Source organism: Phaethon aethereus (genome assembly GCF_964289735.1).
Source record: "Phaethon aethereus genome assembly, chromosome: 2".
Classification (NCBI taxonomy): domain Eukaryota; kingdom Metazoa; phylum Chordata; class Aves; order Phaethontiformes; family Phaethontidae; genus Phaethon; species Phaethon aethereus.
The window spans coordinates 49,375,433-49,399,158 of NC_138582.1; the positions used below are offsets into that span (position 1 = coordinate 49,375,433).

The 23,726-nt window shown below is 42.4% G+C and overlaps 1 protein-coding gene across 1 annotated transcript in view; it reads left to right on the plus strand.

The window, feature by feature from the left end:
- Window positions 1-15,208: 15,208 nt before the first annotated feature.
- LOC309417879 (ras-related protein Rab-10-like) overlaps window positions 15,209-23,726 on the plus strand; it is a gene marked incomplete at its 3' end in the record, with an annotated part of 33,226 nt that continues 24,708 nt past the window's right edge. Inside the window, exons 1-2 of the mRNA XM_082015460.1 lie at window positions 15,209-16,019; window positions 22,944-23,004. Of these exons, the coding sequence (XP_081871586.1) occupies window positions 15,680-16,019; window positions 22,944-23,004 (401 nt within the window). The 5' untranslated portion in view covers window positions 15,209-15,679. The remainder of the gene's footprint in view (window positions 16,020-22,943; window positions 23,005-23,726) is intronic.

Sequence of the window (23,726 nt, forward strand, 5' to 3'; positions counted from 1 at the left end):
GATACATCCTCTTCTTCCAGAAGACAGAGATGATGATCCTGGGAATGGTCCTTCACCCAGGATGAGCTCGGTCTATCTACCTTGTCCTCCCCAGCCTGGCTTCCAGGGCTCTGGAGTAAGCAGCACAGAGAGCAGGACTGTGCTGTTTTGCTGGGCTCAGTGATCTGACAATTTAGCCGGATGCCTACACTACCTATGCAAAGGGCCAGTTCCTGCTCTACATTGCCGAGGACAGGAAATTACAACATTGATGTTCTGATACTGGAATCCTATTATCACATCCAGTGGTTGAAGAGCTGCTTTGAGTTTCTTTTATTACGCTGATATTTAATCCAACACATACATAGCATCATCATAAAGAGGAAAGGACTTGGAAACACCATCTATCCACTCATCAGCTATACCTAGTCTTTCCTGAGCAATGTTTGCTAACCAGATCCTAACCTTGACAAGGAAGATGCCAGCATCTGCCTAGGCAACCCGTAATAGTGCCTCGTTGTTTTTGCTCTCAGACATTTCCTAGTATCTAAACTAAATCTCTCTTGATGCAATGTAGACTTGTTGACAGGTTACTGCTTCCTCTTTGAGGTTATTCCTGCCCTCTTTGCTATTTTTTGTTTTTGAAGACAGCTAATCTGTCTGCTTTAATTTCTCTCTTCTTTAGATCAAACAAGCCTGTTTTTTTAAATCTTGCCAAAGAGTTTAGAGGAGAATAAAGAAATGGCTAGATCCACCTTATTTCACTTGCATCTTTCTTTAAGTGCTCAAAGTGTTCAAAACTGGACACCTTTCTCCAGCTCAACACCACACCTGCACTGAGCCGAGGAAGAAAACTTCATGTACGTTGCAGACAAAGTGCCTTTTTTCATACAGCCCAGTACAATGTTTACCTTCTTGCCATATCATTAACTCATATTCACTATAACTTCCAGATCTTCTCCATTACTTTTATGCTGTTTCAGCTATTCCCAGTTTTGTGGGGTTTGGAGTGCAGATTTTCCTTGCTGAGTGTAGGGTTTTTCTGTATGAACTTGCATGGTATTTTGTTCTCATTGCCTTCTCCAAAATATTGGGTATAGTCTGGATCCTAATTCAGCCTTTCAGAGTGTTTGCAGCTCTCTCTGCTTGGTGTCTTCTGCAAATTGAACAACTATGCTCTTTATTTCATCAACAATGTTGTTACTGAAATTTACTCTGAATATTCAACACTTGGTATTACCAGGTCCATGACAGACTTCTGGGTCATTCCCCCTCAAAACATGCTCCAGTGTGACAGCAATATACTAATTATTCTTTTTAGTTCTTGAAATGGTTCTGGACTGACTTATCCAGACTGTATTTCCGTTACTTGCTCATGAGGATTCTACATGTAACTGTGACAAAAGTCTCCCCGCAGTCATGATTTATGGACTCTATTTCTTCTTCCCTAATCCGCAAGGCCTGTTATTCTGTCCTAGAAGGAAATTGGGCTGGTTTATTACAATTTGTACTTGACAAATCCAGTTTGTCCTTGCAGCTCGTTTGATTATTTGTTCTGTAAGTCTCCGGCTCTTCCTTTCCTTGTTTTCTCAAGAGAAGCATTAGATTTATCATTTCCCAGGCTTATCCCATGTAACTTATCTGCCACACGTTTCATTACTTGTTTTCATCTCTAGTTTCTTCTGAAGGTGAGATTTGGTCAACTTCACCGGTCATCAAGCAGCACTCTTTTAAGCTGACACGCTCCTACGTGCTTTGTAATGTGCACGATCAATGGCTCCAGAGAGCTTTGGAGCACTCCCTCGGTGCTAACTATCCTTATTTCAGAGAAAATATTGATGCTTACACTTGTGGATAAACTGCAGCCACAGTTGCCTCAATCTCTGCAACCACACCACCATCGTTGACTTGTCAGCTTTGCTTTCATTGGCCACAGCCTGCAGTAGTTTTGTTCCTCAACCTAAACAACCACAAACTTCAAATTTCAAACAAAGTTGTCTTTGAGGCAAGTCACTTCTCGGATTTTGATTTAATTTAGGAAGAGCCATGCCCCCAGTATAGCACAAACAATTTATAGTCTGTAAAGGACACAAGAGTCAAGTTTCACAGTCTGCTTCAATTTTCTCTCTAAAAACTCTCTAAAAGCCCTCGTGTCCCCCATCCTGGCTTCTCTCGCCTCTTTGGTCCTCCCATTACACCAGGTCCTATCTACACCTTGTCAAGCACAATGTTGGAGAGGTAAGCAAGGTGGAAACCACAGGAAGGGTGTGGGAGGTGATGGAGGAGGCAGCTGTGAAAGCAGGGTAAGCAGAGCTGTACAGAGTAGCATATGGGGGAAACGGGAGCTGTGCATGTGAAGGGGCAGCACAACATCAGCTCCCTCGGCCATACTCCTTTAAAAAGTCCTAGCAGTGATTTCAAAATTTCTGGTGTACAAAGGAACCAGAGAAGGTTAACAAAAATGATATTGAGCAGAACAGCGTTCCCTGAGAAAGCACCAGTTTGATACTGTTGTATTGCTGTGTGGCAATATTAAAACTTTCCAGGCAAACTGCAAATGGACACATTTTAGAACTGCAAAATTAATTATTTGCTTTCCGTTGGAAGGGGAAGTGAGTTTGTCATGCACAATCTGTGTGTCCCTGTTGCACTGAACAAGGCACATGAGCCTTTGGGATGTCACCAAATGATATTCATTCAGTTGCTTGATCAATATTTCAAACAATATGCCGAATCGCTCTTTCACCTTTGTGTGTGTGTGGACCTAGATGGAAGTTTGATTTGTTTTAACTGTAAATCACAGAAAAAGTTCTTGGTTTAAAACAGAGCTTTTAGTTAAGAGAGGCATGTCTTCAAGAGGATTAGGTTGAGTTAGAACTAAGCATTGATCATTTCATACCTTTGTGGCACAATTGCATCCTCTGTTAAGTCTCTCTTCAATGTGTACCAAGCATTCATATTCATAAAGCTTCCTTCCCTACCACACCTCCCCCAAGGATTTTTTAACTTTTTTTAGTGGGGAAGACACCATCCACGTTGCTTAGGAAGCTGTAGAGGCCAAAAGACTGTTTATTTATTCCTGCTTGTTCTACAGTTACTGTTCTAATAGCTCATCAGAGAGTGTGAGCTACTTAATTACATTTTACCTTCACAAAGTGTTTTACTTCGAAGAATAGCGTGGGAACACTAATCCTCAAAGTAAGGCTAACCAGCTTGTGAATCAACAGTGTCACCAAAAAATAAAACACAGGATAAACTACCAAATTTTCTCAGGTATCTTCTACCCTAAAGGCACCTTTCAGGCACTCTGGCTCCAGATGCCCAAGGAGCGGTAACCAAACTGATGGCGGCTACAAGACGCTTCACGCCAGTGAGCGCTGGTGGCCAGGGCTTGGCTGTGCTCCCCCACTTCGGCATCCAGACCACTCGCGCAAGCTCCCCTAGCTCATGTTAGATAGCTTAACCCGCATCCAAATTATCTTGGAAAAACAATCAAAATGCAAATGTTTTCTGTAGATGTTTGTGGGCAAAAATACCTTCTTTCACCGGGGCAAGATGGAAGCCATCTACCATCCCAGGCTCCAGCACCAACTAACCTACAGCTGCATACGTGGCATCAAGCAGAAAAGATGTGACTACAGCAACCCTCTCAGGCCTTACAGGAGCACCATATGGGCTCAGCAATCTGTAAACAGATCCGGACCCCAAGACCTTTCATCCTGGCAGAAATTCTGAACACAACGAAACCCTTACACTTGCGTTGCTCACTTGAGGCAATACATTGCTATCCAAGATACAGAAAGCTACAGTACATTTTTTTAAACTCTCAGCATATTTAAATTACTTTTAAGAACTTGTAACCTTAAGTTATAAATTTTTAAAAAATCTAAGGCAATAGCTTAACATTTTGAAACTATTATTAAATAGTTTACAATTTTGAAATGCTTGAATACTGTGATTTAGTGAATAGTTTCATCTGCTTTCAAAGGTAGCCTTAAATAAAAACTACATAAGAACTGACTAATAACTTAAAAATCACTATTGTCTCCCTGACAAAGACTTATGACTAATTTTTTTCAGTGGAAATATTATTATATAAGAAATAAATAGATTGCATTTGTTAATACTACTAAGACATTGTCTCAGAAACACTAGTTGTCCAAATGGTGCAGGCAGTGATAACGGGAAAAATAGAACTCCCAACAGTCAAACTAAGACAAGGGAAAGTAGGAAGGAAGGGAGACAATAGTGAAACAAAAAGTAGAGAAGGAGATGAGGACTGAAATATATGCCACAAAAATCCTGTGTTTCAAGGGCTGAAGTTCTCACGTCTAGAATCTCTGCTTCGGACCAGTGAGGAACAACTGAGGGATATAACAGGGGGGCTGCAGCAGAGTTAATTTCTGTTTTCCTAGCAGATTACAATTTAATTTTTACAGAACTGTCAGGTTCTTCAACTTCTGTGTTGACAAAATATATTTCTGTTCAGCTGAATCATGCAGTACAATCCCAATATGTCTTCTTTCCAGGGCTGCTTTCTGCAGCCAGTGCTTTTATGAGACTTAGATGAGTTTTTGGTGATTCATAGTACTTAAACTACTCAAGAGCACTTTTTCAATTGGAAAATTCACTTGAAGTAAATGCATCATCAGCACGATTGTCCATGCATGAAAGAACTACAAGCAAAACAATGAGCACCATTTTTTAAAACTTACACTTAAGCCAAGAAAAACAGTTATCATGAACTATTAAAGGACCTTATTTTTCAGTTTCCATGAATCTCTCATGGAAAACATGGGTTATCCTTGTCCCCGCATCTCTCATTCTGAGAATCCTAAATTGCAAATGAAAAAAAATATAATGTGCACATTGTTTTAGAGTCATTAACATGATACATAGCAACATAAATTATATTATCTACAACAAAATAAGCTACTACTGATTTAGCCTTATTCTTGTAGCAGTCTTTTCTGGGAAGAAGCCTATAAGATCTAGGCATCGAACACCCTTATTCTCTTTTGTGCTTTCAGAATGCTAAATATAAATAAAATGCTATTTAAATATTTTAAGGATTAATGGAAGGTGCTCTGGTATCTGCCAAGTGCACTGGGGATTTGAAGAATATGTCAGGTACTTAACTGAAAATAGACGCTTGCATTTTTGACATTTATCTGAAGGAAAACACACTGTCTTTGGGTTATGTGTGTGCATGTGCCTATGTGGCATTTTCACAGATGATTTGATAGTGGTACTTCCAAAATATTTCTACTCCTAATAGCATCAATGCAATCTTTCACTTTTCCTCCACTGTGGCAGTGCTTATTTATTTATTCACTTAGATTTATATGATACTTATAAAAGGTCTACCTGCAACTCTGCATGCTTTTGATATACAGGAAAGTATAGTCAGACTAGTGAAAACAAGTATAAAACCAGCAACCTCCACTAAATCAGAAAACGGTCACCAGAAAATAAATTAAAAACTATTCCCTGCTCCAGGCAGTCATTCAGATAACCTGCGCTAACGAAGACCACGAGGGCAATTTGAGAAGATGACTTCAAACCACAAGAGCCTTTAAAGAAGGGGCACACCAAGCCCCCAGCTCTGTGTGCAACCAGCCCAGTCCCAGCTTTGTGCCCCATGACCAGCAGGGGCTGGAGATGGGTCCAGCAGGTCTGAAGGTCAGAGGAACCAGGTGTTTTCACAGCGGAGGGGTACCGTCCAACTGTGAGACCTCCTCACCGGGAGCTCCTGCCCCGGCATTGCTTGTTCCTGATGAAAAACAAGAGGATGCGTGCTCATGTTGCCCTTTGGGTAGGGTTTGGGGGTAGCTGGGTGCTCCTGGGCATGGAAGAAGAGTCCTGCCCTGGAAAGCTGACCTGTATGGAGAGCTGCCAGCTGCCATACACTTCGCTAATCAAGGCTCCGAGGATTAAATGCCACTGCCAGCGGATACCGGCCTCTCTCCTCCAAAAACGATGCTCCACTGCAGGCAGCAGGGCTGTGGCCTCGACTCCACCTGTGACAGCGTGACAGCCACTTCGGGGCTGGAGTGGCAAACCCAGATGTGTAAGAGGAGCATCTGTCATGGGACCTAGTGTGACGGGCCGCGGCAGGACACATGGAGATGAGAGCAAGCTGGTGAGTGACAGCCAGGGGAGGTGAGCTAATGCCTACAGGGTAGATGGAGCACCTTCACTGGTTCACTCCTCCAGCAGCTTTGCTTGGTGAACTTGAACTGAAATATGGGTATTTCTACTAAAGGTGATACAGATGTAGCCTGTGTGTTCTCAGGCTTGTCTATAAGCAGTCTGATTACATGGTTTCCTCTTTGTTTCCATTACTAGGTAAAAAAGTGGTGTGAAGAACTGTCTGTCATGGCCATTTGGCCTTTGGTATGTGACCTCTCTAAACCACATACTACATTTTGATCTTCTGAAAGTACTGTAGGAAATCATTCCCATTAACTGTGCCTACAGGACCCTGCGAGGATGAATTCAGTCCTTCACCCCTACATCTGCTCTAATTTTCTAATCCTGTTTCCCTGATTTGGAGATCAATCAGCTCCTTCAGCCTACACTGCTCCTGAGATTCCAGGTGCTAAGAAAAATCAGAAATAAGCACATGTACTTAGTATCCTCCTCCTAGTCCTTATATTTTGACAATAACCTATTTTTCCACCTTCTCTTCCTATTCGGGGGTTCTTTCTGTGTTGTTGAGATGCTTCCCAATGTGTTTTATTTCCAAGGACTATAGATTCCTGTGGCAAAGGACCCTGCAGAACTGTTTTCCACAAGAAAAGAACAGGGTAGGCGATTAGATGGCTGCTGTTTCCAGGTGCATAAGTCAGGGCACTTTCAGATTTTTCTTCTCATGGATTGTGTGACCTGGAAGTCAGACAAACGACACTTGGCTAAAAAAAATGAGGAGCAAACAGGAAGATAGGCAGGGATGCTGTTTACCAGATACCTTCTGTACTGGGTTTGCGTGGCCAGGTTCTGGTAGCAGGGGGGCCGCAGGGGTGGCTTCTGTGAGAAGCTGCTAGAAGCTTCCTCTAAGTCTGGTAAAGCCAGTGCCAGCCGGCTCCAAGACGGATCCACCGCTGGCCAAGGCTGAGCCCACCAGCGATGGTGGCAGCGCCTCTGGGGGACGGAGTTAAGAAGAGGGGAAAGCAAATTGTGCAACTGCAGCCAGAGAGAGGAGTGAGACGATGTGAGAGAACAGCCCTGCAGCCCCCAGGCCAGGGCAGCAGGAGGGGCAGGAGGGGCTCCAGGCGCCGGAGCAGAGCGTCCCCGGCAGCCCCTGGGGAAGCCCATGGTGAGGCCGGCTGTGCCCCTGCAGCCATGGAGCTCCACAGGGGAGCAGATCTCCACCTGCAGCCTGGGGAGGGCCCCACGCCGGAGCAGGGGGATGCCCGAAGGAGGCCATGACCCCATGGGAGGCCCACGCTGGAGCCACCTGTGGACCCGTGGGGGACCGACACTGGAGCAGCCTGTTCCTGAAGGACGGCACCCGTGGGGGGACCCAGGCTGGAGCAGTTCATGAAGAACTGCAGCCCGTGGGAAGGACTCACATTGGAGAAGTTCGTGGAGGACTGTATCCCGTGGCGGGGACCCCACACTGGAGCAGGGGCAGGGTGTGAGGAGTCCTCTCCTGAGGAGGAAGGAGCGGCAGAGGCAAGGTGTGGCTGTGACCACAACCCCCATTCCCCGCCTGCCTGTGCCATGCGGGGGGAGGAGGGAGAGAAAATCAGGAGTGAAGTTGAGCCCGGGTAGAAAGGAGGGGTGGGGGGAAGGTGTTTTAAGATTTGGTTTTCTTTCTCATTACCCTACTCTGATTTGATTGGTAATAAATTAAAATAATTTCTCAGAGTTGAGTCTGTTTTGTTCATGATGGTAACTGGTGACTGATCTCTCCCTGTCCTTATCTCAACCCACAAGCTTTTTGATATATTTTCTCTCCCCTGTCCAGCTGAGGAGGGCTTTGGTGGGCACCTGGTACCTAGTCAGGGTCATCCCACTGCACCTTCACCTCAGGAGATACGGGAGGTAAACATGGGAGATAACTTGTGCCGTGCAAACCAAAATAAAGCATAATTTTAGCCCTGAATTATATAATACACACAAATCAGCATAAACTCTACTAGGAAAAAAATTGAATTCTGCCGCAGTTGTCCGAGTCCCAGGGCTTCCCATGGCTGCGGATGACTCATACTATACCTTCAGCTAACTTTGCATTTTGAAATGTCCATGAAGCTTGACTGGAGCAACCTGAGGCCATAAAAATGTCAGTACTGAGATAAACATCATGGTGAGTATAACAAATGTATAAAACTTGACTGTTTTTCCATCTTCTGTGTCTGCTGATGCTGTATTTTAACTTCTACGATGTAGTACCTTTACCAGGGCAGGAGAAGCCAAGGCAGTCAAAGAAGGAAAGAGGGAAGGAAGAGGGAAGAAGACAAGGAAGTCACTGAAAAGACTGGGTGGTACAAATATTGGGTGCCTCTCCCTTTTGAACATCTGTCTTATACTATTCATATACCTGAGAAATAAACAAATGTTGCTTCTTTCTCTGTAAGGTATCAGAATCAATCCCTCCTAGTTGTTTTTGTAATTAAAATATTCCTCTCTGCCTCAAGTGCCTCTCACTCTGATTACAGAAATCCTCCCATCTTTCATTTACTCATCTTACTTCTCTTCAGTCAGCTGAAATGACCCGTTACTGGGACCACTGTGCTGCCTCTTTCAAATATATTGAGAACTTGCTTTCCCCAGTTTATCAGCTTTGATTTCTTGACTTTGCCCTGGCAGAAGAGGTCGGCGTCTCTCACCTGCCTTCTTCTCACAGCCCTTCCCACCACTGCTAGCAGTGCTTGCTGCGTAAAATATTCTCTCTTCTCTGGTTCATTAAGCCATTGACCTACCAAATGTCTCCTAAAATAATCACTGCTTTCACTATGGCCAAAGAGATGTGTTAATAGCACATGGATTTTTTAATGACACTCGCCGGTCCCTCTGAACTACCCCAGGGCAAAGAGCCCCTCCTGCTCCCCTCAGCTCTGTTCTCCCCAGCATCCCTCCCATGGCCACGTGCTTGGATGCGGCCGCTTGTGCTTCGTGATCTATTTTATCTACTCAGATTCTTTTGCCTTTGAAATAAATAATATTTTCTAAAGTTCTGCAGCAATGTTTCTGCTAGGAATATTGTGCGTGACCCTTCCCTAGTTTTGAGCCAATATAATTTATTTAGCCATCTAATAAAATCAGTATAATAGAGTAAAGAATCAGGACTGTGATACTCCCGTACATGTTCTGTTAAAACCTTAGTTCCTTTTTTCTCAATTTATCATGGTAACACACAGTTTTATCAGTAATAGTCAGAAAATTGTCTTTCAGTTTTCTCTTACAGTAGTTCCCTCATTCGAATAATAATTTTCAAGATTAATATAATCCTGGAAATACACAAAAAAGCCCTGCATCAAAAAAATCATGTTAGCATTTTTCCTCTGGAAAGATGCTGTCTCTCACCAAACTCACACCCATGCAATATTTAAGGTCTGGTTGTTCCAAATGAATACTATTCTTATTACAATATGTTTCAAGTTTTGTAGCAGAGAGTCACAAAGTGCTTATTTGGTAATTCATAACAAAATGCTTCATTTTTATTAAATTGAGAGAACAGGCAGCAGGCCATAGGAGGGACAACCTGACAAACTTCCTGGAAACCTAGAAAAAACAGAAGCGGCTAACTTTTCTCCCACAGATGAGCAAAGCATTTATCTAAAAAAAGGCTAAGAGTGAAACTGTGAAATTATGGGGAACTGGGCCAATGTCAACACCCAAAAAATAAATATTCTTTTAGTTAACTCACAGAGGTGAAAACCTAGTCTTGACGAAGATGAGTCATATCAAACATAATTTCCTTTTCTCCCAGAGTAACTGGACGCTTAGAGGGGAGGAACCTTAGCCTACGCTCTACTTCATTTTTTATATTTTTATGTGCATTCTGGTGGCTTTCGAGTGGCAAAAACTGCAAGCACAATATAAATAAGAAGTACATGCAGTGCTTGAGGCACCTGAAACACTTCTGAGCGGTGCGGAAGCTCCCGAGCGTGCAGCTGGAGGTGTTCACCAGGGCCGCGCAGCGCCGGCTGCAGGAGTTGCTCCCCATGGTCAGTACCTGTCTGCCCAAAGACGTCATCTTGGTGCTCCCCTGCGCATAGATAACTATTGGCAACCTAGTGCACAGGATGTTTCAAACATTTCTGTCTGATAAAAACACACCTGGAAGGTAAATGCATCTTTTAAAGAATTAGCTTCTAATACCAAATTTTCTAAAGCTGTATGTAGGCAACAAAATTAATTACTAAATTTCTGAGGGCCCAGCAGTTTCCATTTAGCATCCGTGAAGCTAGATAACCTTTTAAGTTCCTATATATTAATTTAGAAATGTAACACTGAGTAACAATTCTGAAAACCTTGACCAGATAACTTAATTATCTTGATTAAGATAATTAAGCAGTGACCCAAAGAGAGCACAGTGCTGAGTCACGGGGAAGCCAAAGCGACTCTGGGAGGAGGAGTGTAGATATTTAAAACCCATACTTCTCAGGCTGTTCACTGAGCAAGGCTGACAGTGAGTGACTGGCAGCAGTAGATCACTCAGATACTAGAACTGATCATAGAACTGATCAAAAGCTTGGCTTTCCAGAAATTTCGGTTTTCATTTACAGTGTACCGATATGTCAGTAATAGAGATGAGGCAGGCTCAAGCTAAGAGAAAAAACGACGTTTGTGGCCCTGCCACAAATGTTGTGAATTTTTCTGAGTGAATGTCAGGTTATAATCAGGATTTTATTAACTATACAGATGGCAGTCAGTACAGTCTCTTAAAGTAGCTATTCTTTCTGGTGCTCTAAATTCAGGAAAAAAACATACACTGCAAAAGTCGCTGCAGAAGAAAGACTACCTTTACCGATATGGGAACTCTAATATTTTTTATTAAAAAAGGTGTTCTTAAAGTTGCTGAGTGACAATTTTATTAGCAAATTACTAAATATCCATAGTTAACAACTTCTGTGGGTCCAAGAGCAATGATGCTGAGGTAGGGCTGAGGGTGACACTTGCTTAGTCTCCTCATTGGTCTCAATTCTAAGTTTTTGAAGGGGTCAGGAGCCCTGACGTAAGGCTTGGATTACTTCAGTTTGTTCTGCTTATATTTGTCTTCCTTATCGGTAGGTCAGAAATGTGACTTTGAATCCGGAGGTATCAAGGGATTTCTATTATTAAGGAAAATAAAATTAAAAGCCTCTACAACTCCAAACCAGGTCATGAGCAGCTATTAACAATGGGTACCCCATCACAATCACTTCTCAACAGTTTTCATCAGTAACCCCACATTTGAGTCATTCTGACTCTGAGAGGTGCCCTGTTCTCTGATGAAATCTTAAAAATTATATTCCAGTTTAACAGTGAATCCCGTCTCTTAAATAACTAAAATACTTTACATTTGGCCAAGAAATTTCATTTAAGGATTAGAGAACCCTGTTTCATCTATTGTGAGTAATTTACCTCACTTTTGTCCAGTCACAAGGGGTTTTATCTTAACACTAATGAAAGCAAGGAGTTTCACTTTGGTCACTTAACAGAGTATATTCAGCAAGTAATCTTGACATGAGCAGTGACTTAGTACTGAGGATTTTAAATTCAAATTAAACCTTGCTCTTTCTTCTCATTACAATTTTTAGCTTACACCTTCAGCTCAGAAAAACTTGCATGAATATGCTGCTAATATTTGTAATTGCATTAGTATTGTAATGTTCTATAAAAATAATTTCAAATGGAAATACATTGAACCTCTTTGCAGTATTTTGTAAGCTTTATTTCATTAAGGAGGCTGTGGCATCTGTAATGGTACCATGATGTTTCAGAAACAGGGCTGTACTTGAATGCAGCTGTTTCTTTATCCTTGGTTTATAGCTACTTTTGTCTCCTTAGCTGGTTTTTTTTTTTTTTAATAATGGTTGCTTGCAAGAATGTCCAAAGTAGGGTTGGTGACAAGATTATGCTGGATGTTTTGCATGAAATATGCTGCTGAAGAATCTCCCTGGTTCCTTCCTACATTCAGAGCAATTTACAGCACTTTCTGTAACTGGGGTGGAGAGTTAGCCCTCATATTGCAGGGATTTGGCTGCATGAAACATCAGCTGCTATAAAAATTCATTGACTCATCAGGAGAGATTGGGGTAATATGCTACAATAAAGCAAACCAGGAGGTGAATCCCCAAACCTGTGTGAGCATTTTGAGAATTAAAAAATACAGCAATTTCTTCTTTCCCCAAAGCCCTCCAGTACTCTGAGACCAAACTGAGCAGTTATTCCTAAACTGAACATTTCAGATAAGAAGCAAAAATGTATCCTATCTATAAAAGCAACACTAATCATTTAGTAGTCAATGAAAATGAATACAACCTTGTAATAACCCAACAATTTATAAAATTAAATTCTAATAATTCTATTCATTTTTCTGTGTGAAAATGAAAAGGGCTCCCTCTAAAATGATATTAAAAATTATGTCATTATTATTTATCATGTTATTGGAAAGATAGAGTCAAAGAAATGGAAGTGAGCAATCAAAAAAGCTGAATGAGAAGCACAGACATCCTTTTCCAAGGATATCTCAATGAACATCATGGAAACTTTGTTTTGTGCTTTGCACTGATTGCCTTGTAGCTGCACACTCATTATTTTCAAGTCATTAGCTTCATTAAACTAACTTTACTTATAATTAGCTCTATAAATAGAGTAACAGCATATAGTTTACAAAGATCTGGAACTTTTTTATAAAGCATGAAATGTATTTTAAAGAAAAATTAAATTTCATTCATTGAATGGTAGCTTTGCAAGGAGCTAACTTTTAAATGGTTCTATTCGGTGGTAAGAGATGGAAAGACTGTCCCCTTGTGGATAGGAATATGAGGAAAGTGATACTGTAACTCAGCGACAGCAGCGGTAATCCTGGGCATTTAGAGTTTCATTATGAAATTAGCTAGAATCCTGCCTTGCACATTGCTCAGAAATCAACACTGAAATGTACAAAATACTATGGAGAGCCTTTTAATTTATATTGGTTGGCCTGGCAGACAAGAGACGTTAAAGTCTGAGCTAATGTAGCATCATTGCCATCACTCCAGGCTATCACCTAAATCTAACTGTTGCAGGCAGCTGCAGTGTTGCCCTCATTTGAAGAAAGCTATTTTGTGAAGAACAGCTTCTGAGTAGAGAATGGGATAAGGCTCCACAATAAAGACAAAGTTTTATGGTATATCTATAAACCAACATGCTGCCCACATGTATGCGCCGCCAAACCCATGCTAGAGCATCCATCTACATCCTTATCCTCGCTCCTGCAGCCACACTGATGGAGGGACCACAGCAGGACTGATTCACAGCTGGCTGGAGACATCCATCCATTGCTGCAAATGTTAGATTATCCATTAAGTGTTACGGATTCCCCATACACATCGTCACCTCTGATCCATGAGAACTACCAGAAGTTGCTAGCGCCCCGTCATCGCTCAGATCTGGGATAATCAACAGTAGCTTCAAATTTCTGCATGAGGAAGCAGAACTTCATGGGGCTGCTGAGACAGCAGGGGATGTTTCTCATAGGAAGTGTTCTGGTTTATGAAGTCTAGTCCTTCCCTATTGCCGGTGGTTATAGCCTCCCTAACAAATTTACCATGTTCTGTCTTTATTAAGATTTTTCTTAAAACGTGACAATTTTCTGAAACATCATTAGAAACTTCACGATTTTTAGCTCAGCCATATTCATGGTCTCTGTATATCTATTCACCCTATTATCATTTTCTTTAAGCAGCTTTTTTCTCCTCCTTATCATTAAAACCCTGACAGACAGTAATCATATTCCCTCCTAGCCTTTGTTAAACTAACCAAGCCACATGCTTGCAGCTTTATTGTAAATATAAATGCAATCTACAAATGCTTTCATAACATGATTGTGTCAGCTGAGAGTATCCTGTAGAGTCACCTTCTTCCACCAACCGTCACTGAAGAATGTATTCAGTCTCACTGATACACAGCATTACTTTGTCCCTAATGGAAACACTTTGACTGATACCTTCTTCGGTAGTATTTGCTTTTTTACACAGTCACGTATGACTCCTAAATAACCTAAACAGATCACTCCTAAAATAACCAGCTAACTCAGTAGTCGAATTTATCAGTCATTTCCTACTGATTATTTCCCAACTTGTAGCAGAAATTCTCATTCTTCCAGCAATGAAGGAAATTGCACTGATTGAGAAACAAGCTGCTGCCACCCTTTGAAGATGTCCTAACCACAAAGTCCTAAAGGGTTGTAGCTATGCAGTCAGATACTGGCAAGTCGAGGTGCCAATTCGTGTGTCGTTCAGAGTGGGGTGATGGGGAAATAAGCCTGAAATATTACTTGTCCTTCGATAAATGGACATCCTGAATTGTGCTAAGTGGAACTCACCAAGTCATAAATTGTCCTCCACAAAAAGTGAATTTCTTATACCTACTGCTCTGTGATATATGAATTGATTGAGGAATTTCTTGAAGAGTTGAAGATGAAAATGTCCAAAACCGTGGGGAGTCATCACAGACCTAGATAGACACAAATACTTCTAAATATCTATTAGCACTTCTAATTCAAAATGTGTCCCATTCCTAAATCTCTGACAACAGACGAGTTCAATATGCACACCAGAAAATTGCCAAGGGCCTTATAACTTGGACAAGGTGGGATTCTGGTAAAAACTTCCAGACATACATGCAGCAGGTCTGTGTTGGGGATACTCTTTTTTTTTTTTTTTTAACATTACAGGCCACTTTGATTGTCAGATGAGAACAAATTAAAAGTAAAAAAGAGGAAATTCTTAAAACATGTTTTCTCTGTCTTTTCTGCTAGGAAGCAACAAGAAACCAGACTGTTTATTCCTGTACTTCACAGCGGAAGAGCTATGGGGGTTGTGAAAGTTCTCTCTTTCTTCCCCAGTGATGAAACTTCACGAGAAAAGCACGTCTTCACATAATTTCATAACCCTAATCCAGGGCAGTGGCTGAAGGGCAGCGTGTGGCAGCCTGTACAGGGTCTGCAAGAGGTCTAATATGTCCCCGCAGCACAGTTCAGTGTGGCGATGGACGCTGCGCGCAAGCGGCTGTCATCTGAAGCATCTGTCAATCATCTGAAACATCTGTCAGTCATCTGAAGGCAATCAGTGGCCGCTGAGGGAGAGCGAAGGCAAGGTCTGGAGAGGGTGGGCGAGCACAGTCCTGGTGCACCAGCAGAACAGACCCGGCCGCCGTGGCAGCTCTGGGACTGCTTGCAGGCCGCAGCATCGGCTTACAGTGCGGCATTACCTCACGTCAACCATTTTGGTCTCAGTTTTTATCTTTTTAACGACCACAGGAATTAAATAATTTAAAGCTTGACCGGTTTTGTATTTTCCACAGCACGTGCACAGATTTCTGGCTGGTATAACGACGGCAACCTTCAGACAGATTGCAAAAAAAAAAAAAAAAAGGTGATACATGCTTTATTCTCCAAAACCGGTTGAAAAAGCCGTTTTAGGTCCCGCGCCCCCCCAGCCCAGCGCCCCACAGCAGCATCCGGAGCTCCGTGCGGCCCGCCCCACCTGTGCGGCCGCCGGAGATGGCGCCCAGCCCCAACCCGGCCGCCCCACACCGCGGGCGGGGGCGGTGCCCGCTCCCCCGCAGCGGGGCGGCCCGCGGCGCGGCAGCCCCCGCCCCGCCCCACCCCGGCCTGGCCCGGCTCGGCTCGGCCAGGCCAGGCCCGGCCCGGCCTGGCCGGCACTCGTCGCCCGCCATGGCGGGGCTGGGACAGGGCGGTGCGGGGAAGCCGCCGCCGCTGCTGGTTAAAGTCGTGATGGCCGGGGAGTCCTGCGTGGGGAAGACTTCCATTCTGCGGAGGTACACGGAGCCCGGCTCGCTGCCCGCCGGGGCTCCCGCCTCCTCCTACTTGGCCACGATCGGTGAGTGACCGCGGGCCGGGGGCGGCCCCCAGGCAGCCGGCTCTGCCGGCGCTCTCTCGCAGCCCTCGGGCTGACACCTGCCCGTGTGCCCCGGGCGCACCCGCCGGCCTGCCGCCCTTCCGCGCCCCGTACCCTCGCTCCGTGCCGGTGCCCGCCAGCCCGCCGCACGGCCGCGGCGAGCCGCCGGCGCCCGCAGCCCTCCGCCAAGTGGGGCCCCGCCGGCCGGTGGCGAGCGGCTGTACGGGCACGCCCGCGCTGGCCGCACGCCCCGCGGGCCTGGCCTGTGCCGCCAGGGGCCGGCGGCCGCTTCGCTCCCTCTCCTCTTCCTCCTCTTCCTCCTTCTCCTGTCCTCCCCGGGTGCGCCGCAGGCCGCGCGTGCACGCTTCAAACACAGCCCTCCCGGCACGGACAGCTCGACACTGCCTGTTTTGGAGGTCTCTCATCTCCCTCTGTTAAACTTTTCGGTCACATCTAGCAGCTTAACACTTTGCAGAGGTTTGCCAGGGTGTCAGGAAATGTGTCACCCTGGCTCCAGACCCTCTTTGCGCCGGCCGTTACGCTCTCCTTGCTGTTCGTCTGGGGCGTTCGGAACCTACTCTTTTTCTTAAACTTACAGAGACAACATGTTTCTTACTGTTTCTTACTGTCCCCGATTCCCGGCGGCGGCCCTGTTGCTGTGTGGGTGCAGAGAAAACAGTGTCTACCTCAAAGGGTTGTCAGACCTCAGTAAAATGCCCAATTCCTCCGTCTTTCATGTTAGAAAGAGATTTAACTTTGTGCCAATAATTTTACTGGTATAAAGTCAAGATACCTTCTACTGTAGGTAACTGCATGCACAATTATTAATGCAGCACCATTGCAGCGATGGGAATAATTAGCCCTGCCAGACCAAGGCGGTCTTGTGCTACATCGCCGTGCTGCCTTCCGTGACACCTCTGCAGATCAAGGGTGATTGGGAACTGCCTGCTGCCGTGGTACGCCAGCCCCACGGTGCCATGGGGAACGGCAAGTTGACTGTCCACATGCTGAAATCTGGGTCATCAGCATGAAGACATGTAACGTGGGTGCGGTGGTTTCATTTGCTGCAGAGATTTTTCCCAATTTCTGATGTAGAAATTTTCATTTTTAGAAGTTTGCCTGTGTAGAAGAATTATTTTTCATTTTTTGTGCTTTTGGAGAGAAAGTTAAAAGTATGCACAAGAAATTGTGTATTCCTGCATTTGGAATATGCATGTCTCTTTTACACGGTTTTCAGTGTGGAAGGAGTTGGCTTAACTGAGTAAATAACAGGCAGTAGCAGTGGCAGCAGTTGGTGCAGGGAATGCTTAATGGATGTGAGATGACTTGACCAGCCCACGTCAGGGCAACTGAACCGAAACCACTTTTTCTTGCCCATTCTTGCAAAGCAATTCCTGAAACCGACTCGGAACAAAAAGGGAGGAACACAACTAGCAGTAAAGTCATGAAAATCATCCTTATCACAGGCAACTTGTTAGCAGGCTTAGCGAGGAATCCCAAGAAATGGCCATGAAAATAAACATCAGCTTTGTTGATGTGTTTTGTGTTGGAGTGTAGATTCCTGACCATGAGGTTATTATTTTGAGACACAATTACTTTTAATTCAATCCACTGTGGAATCAAAAACTCTTGTATGGTGATGATATTAAGAATATATTTTCCAAGTTGTGGGTTGAAACAGCTTAAAGAATAGTTAAGGTAAAAGAGTTTTGTGACCGTTTTGGACTGAGATTAATGTTATTAGTTTTATTTCTAATAAAGGTTCCTGAAAACTATTCTTTAGAGATTTAAAACCTCTTTAAACAAATTTTTATCTGAAATGTAAACAAATCACTCAAATGTGGTATTTGTTACCTGAATGTGTTTTTAAAGTTATTTCTGAAATACCATGTTCCATTTAATTCTATTTTAGGAAGTGTATAAGAGCTTAGACTTCTAAAAGGAATGGGATTGTGGGTCACGGCTTCCAAAATAGTAATGTTGAAAGTGGAAGTTTCTTTTTCATGAAAACAGCTATAACTGAGAGCATGGCCTATAGGCTGTGGCCTGTAAAGGAAGAAGACACAGTGCAATGTGTTTTCTGTTCATGATGTCTTCTCCCTCTTTGTTGACACCATCAAAACAAATAACAGTTTTCATCCGGATGCCTGTTTCATACAAGCTCAGTCAAATGATCCCTATCTGTCATGCAGCCTATTGAATGCTCATCTGATGTTAATTCATTTTTCACCTTACCTGTCCAGCGGGAACGGTGATTTGAGTAGAGGGAAGATTCTCTAGGCTGTGCAGTCTCTCAGCCGTATGAATTCCCTGACAAAATCACGTGCCACTGCCTTCTTTAGTGGCAAAGGGTCATAGCCACAGAAGTTAAAAGGTTCTTGAAAATCTCATTTCTCTGTCAGCATGAATCACAGGTTTGTGTTACTAGGAAAAATCATAGTGTAATTGCAGGGGGAAAAAAATCCCCAAACATTTTGTAGTAGGCTCCAGTAGTAGTGAACTTTCCTAAAATTATGTATTGGGGGGGGCACACATGTCCTTCCACAGTAAATTTTCATTGCAAGCTTTTTATGCAGCACTTAGACACTCAGGGCTCGGTGCCCTTCCTCCTGTTCAATTACACAGTTTGGGTAAATTATAAGCAGTTATAGTTTTCTAATTAAACTAATACGCATCATAAGGCAGATGCATTGTATTATGAATAGACTATAAAGAATAAATGTTTTTGTTTAAACAATGGCATTGCATATAAAGCCATAGAGAAAGTTTATGAACAAAAAAGCCCCTTGTGTACAAGTGAACAGGATTGTGGTCTCACAAGTTGTGAGGTTGTTATTTTGCTGTATTATGGTGGCTGTGGTCCTGCAGCACATGTTTTCTGTGAGAAACATTTCTGTAGAGGTGTGAGTCCTCCCAAATCTGTCATAATTGAAAGTGGTGCAACTCCCACTTTAGGATTTAAAAAAAAAAAAAAAGATTATTTTGACTTTTTCCTCAAAAGGAAACCTTTTCTTTTTAATGCCTATATTTAAAAAAAAATCATTAAGAGTGAAGTTGCAAATTCAAGTGATTTAACCATATTTTTTTAATGCGCGATGAATAAGAGAGCCAGCTCTGAAGTCTGTGTAGATTCCCTGATACTCACTTTATAAGAAATAGCGTTAATCAACAAAAATGAACCATATTGAAGGTAAACACGTCCTGTATTAACCGTAGTAGTAATCTGCATCTTAATTCCTTTTTTTTTTTTCCAAACAACGCTGGATGTTACTCTTACTTTCCTACTAAACCATCTTATCCTATGAGTTGCTTTTCTTACCAAAGAGTAATTATCAGTACTTGTGACCGCTCAGATACCACTCTGCTTCAGATACTCCTTGACATGTACAGGAAAAGAGACTGATCCAAGTAATGCACCAACAGCTAGTAACAGTTAAGTATGGGTAGGAGTAACATGCTGGAAACTCAGCAGCTTGGGCACAGGAATTGATACCAGCTGCTTCCCTGTTTCCAGAGTTGAAGACCCGATATGACAGTAAGTAGGCACCTGGGCACGTACCACCTTCTGTCCGTGCTGTCACTGTTGCATCTTGCTAAGCTGCTCAAACTCGCATTTTTCTCTGGATAGATGTTTTTGGTTTTGGTTTTTTTTTTTGAGCCTTATGTATCAGGAACTTGCCAGCTGTATTGGGATGAAAAGTATCTTGTAATTTTCTAGGCCAGCTGCAAAAGACCTGTTTGAAGAGAACTTTTGCGTATGGCCAAAGACTTTTATAGATATTGAGGGAAAAGAGGAGCAGTTCACAGATGGATTCCCCTGTGGCTGACTACTTCAATGCTTTTTAGACCTAATCATCTTTAAGGTGCCTCAGTCCTAATATGGGCATTTTTATTATTTGGAATATAAAGAAAAAATAATCTCATGTCCATAAAACTTGGAAATAACAATGAGAATTTGAACCTGTACCCAGTGTACCCCTTCTTCGTTTTATTCCACAGCTTAAAAGAAGCAAGTACAAGCTGTTGCATTCAAATAACGTTTATCTCAAGAGTGGTAATCAATGCTTGCTTTGTTATGTTGATCATGTTGTATAATACATGGGCCTAAAAGCATCTGAAATCTGTGAGCTGTCTTTGTCATTGTATTTCTCATTTTTCTTTTCTGTCTTTGCAATTTGCTAAGTTTGCTGGAAATTTCATATAAAGACATGAACAATTCATGCATGCAGAACATATTGACTTCTGTTTTTCACTAACATTCATTGACCTTTTAGGTCAATAAATTTTGAAGTTGACTTAAGAAGTCAATAAGCCTTATTTTAATTTAGATTAAGTTTTAGTCTGATTCAGCACTCTGCTTTCCTTTTTATAAATTTAAAAAAAAGCTTATAGAAATTTATTATTAAAATGTATGTCAACTAAGAACTGTTTCCTATAGGTCTGAGAGTCCCCCTCTGGATTATGATTTTTTGCTGTATTCCCAATGCACCATTTGAAAGCACCGTTCCAGCCTCCCAGTGCCTACTCTGTCCCTCTGAACTGCTCTAACGTCACTTGTAGAAAGTGATACAGATAATTAAACAAAACCATGTGAATTTCAGGAGCAAATGTTTTCCATCACATTGGAATTTCACCTTACATGAGCAAATTTGACTTAAATTACATTTCCATCCAACATTATTAATTCCATCATGGAAGCTTTGTGTAATATTAATTACAGATAACAATTATATTATTTCATCTTTCCTTTCCATTGGAGCTTCAATAAAAATTCATCAAGTGAAGGACATGATTATCATAATAATTTAAAAAATCCACCTGAACTCTTTTACCACATACACACACAAAAATGTTAATAGCATTGGAATCATGCATGTGAGAGTGTACTTGTCAAAGTTTTGTGCACAATAGAACCATCAGTAAAAAGGAAGGGAGCGTTTCCTCTACTGCGTTTTTGGTTTACTGCCATGGATGCTTTCCTTTGATTAAAGTAATTTGGCAGACAGGTTCTTACAGAAATCAGTGCATCAGTATTAATATAAAATTTTTGTGCTTTTTCAATCTGTTTAGTTCTCTCAAATGGCATTACCACTGGTGAAAAGTCACTCTGAAGTGATGTTAAGTAGAATCACAGAATCGCTGAGGTTGGAAAGGACCTTTAAGATCACCAAGTCCAACCATTAACCTAACGCCACCATGTTCCCTAAACCATATCCTGAAGTGCCACATCCACACGTTTTTTGAACACTTCCAGAGGTGGCGACTCCACCACCTCCCTGGGCAGCCTGTTCCAACGCTTGACCACCCTCTCAGTGAAGAAATTTTTCCTAATATCCAATCTAAACCTCCCCTGGCGCAACTTGAGGCCATTTCCTCTTGTCCTATCACTGGTTAGTTGGGAAAAGAGACCAACACCCACCTCACGACAACCCCCTTTCAGGTAGTTGTAGAGAGCGATAAGGTCTCCCCTCAGCCTCCTCTTCTCCAGAGTGAACAACCCCAGGTCCCTCAGCCGCTCCCCATAAGACTTGTGCTCCAGACCCCTCACCAGCTTCTTTGCCCTTCTCTGGACACGCTCCAGCACCTCAACATCTTTCTTGTAGTGAGGGGCCCAAAACTGAACACAGGATTCAAGCTGCAGCCTCACCAGTGCCGAGTACAGGGGCACAATCACTTCCCTACTCCGGCTGGCCACACTATTCCTGATACAGGCCAGGACGCTGTTGGCCTTCTTGGCCACCTGGGCACACTGCCGGCTCATGTTCAGCCGGTTGTCAACCAGCACTCCCAGGTCCCTTTCTGCCAGGCAGCTCTCCAGCCACTCCTCCCCAAGCCTGTAGTGTTGCATGGGGTTGTTGTGACCCAAGTGCAGGACCCGGCACTTGGCCTTGTTAAACCTCATACAGTAGCCATATTTTGACCGTATGGAATTTTGACCATGCAGTATGGCCAGCTATCGCAGTGTCACCTTAACATCACTTAATATAATTGACGAAAATAGCCTTACTGTTTTTCAGTGGAAAAAGAAATGAGTAGAGAAATTATCGAACGGTATTTCAAATTTCAGCAATAAAGTAATTAGAGGGAAAAAAAAAAGTTTTAACTGTGAGGAAATGCATCAGTCTAAGGTAGCAGCTGATAGCTGGCAGATTCTAATATTAAGATTGGATCTTCAACAACCCATAAATCCAGGTATCATCTGCCACGTATGGAGTACTAATTATATAATATAATAAAGGAAAATACTACAAATTATAAGGAGAGTGTCACTCTGGATCTGGGATACACAGTGATTAAGGCTGTAGAGACAAGTCTTTTCATTTTGAATGAAATCCAGTGTATGTTTGTCTTTACATTTAACCAGTACAGCTAATTCCTATTTCTGTTCATGTAACCCTCGATTTTTTTTTTAGGGATTTGGAAGTAAGGATGGAAAAATGGTGGTGCACATGTAACAGTTTTGTAAGCATTTCTACCTCCCCATTCATAGCTGCCACACTGTTGTGATGAAACTGGAAACAGCTGAAATCACCAATATATTCACCAAATATTATTGTGCATAGGCCGTGAAACTGGTGTCATGTCACTTGCCTGTTGATGGAAATACCTACATGTAATTTCAGAGTATCTGCACCTTTGCTTAGACCTGACCCTCCATTGCTTTGTATTGGCATTGCTTTGTATTGTATTTGTGTACTGTATTGCCACATAGTTGTTTTCACCATTGAATAATTTCCTTTTACAACTTCCATTTTGAATATATATGGTTGGCTAGTTATTCTTTGTTTGATATAGTTCCCTTTCACTTTCTGTTCAAAATTGCATGATAACGAGAGCTAAGAAACAATCTTAAAAAGGAATCCATGTTATTATGAGAAATGTTACAGATTTTCTTCTTTCTTCTAGGCATTGATTTTAAAGTAAAGCCAGTAACATTTAATGATACAAGAGTGAAGCTTCAAATATGGTAAGTTTTAATTTATATCACAAATGAGAGCTAACTAAATTACATTACAGCATGAAAAATCTCATATGCTTTTAATTGTTTGTCTTCCTAAAGTGCAATTGTTCCTACTAGGTAATTTTAAAATTTGAATTTGGCCTAGGGGAGCATATTTTTTGCAGCAATTAATATAATTTAAAAAGATGGTTGTCGCTACGTTTCTTTAACAATAAAACTTACAGCATGCAAACAATGCAGATCCACATTAAGTATATATAATTGTGTAGGAACATTGAGGGAAGTGATAAAGTGAGAAAATTTTACATTTCATTACCCATCAAATGCATGTTCAAAAGGGTCACTGAGAGAAAGCTAATAAGATGAATCTTTGAGAACCTACACTCTATTTTTTGTTTTTGAAGTTTTTCTAAAGGCTGTACAGGGCTACCAGACAGCCATCTCTCCAGGCATCCAATACTGAAGGTTACCTATATTTAGCAGTATTTAACTTCTCAGGGAGTAACTCTGTACATTAATTATTTGACCAGAATTAGATCTGCAATTATTCCATCTCAGGTTTTAATAGAAAAGTCTTGGAGGCTTGTTTACAGCTTTCTTGAGGCATAATTATGTGTAGGAATCTCTGCATCCCTGTATTTTATGGCTTTTTCACAAAACCTACCTTCCATCTAAACCAGCTTACTGTCTGTGTCACAGTTTACAAAGGGCCTGTCAGAATATGGGAT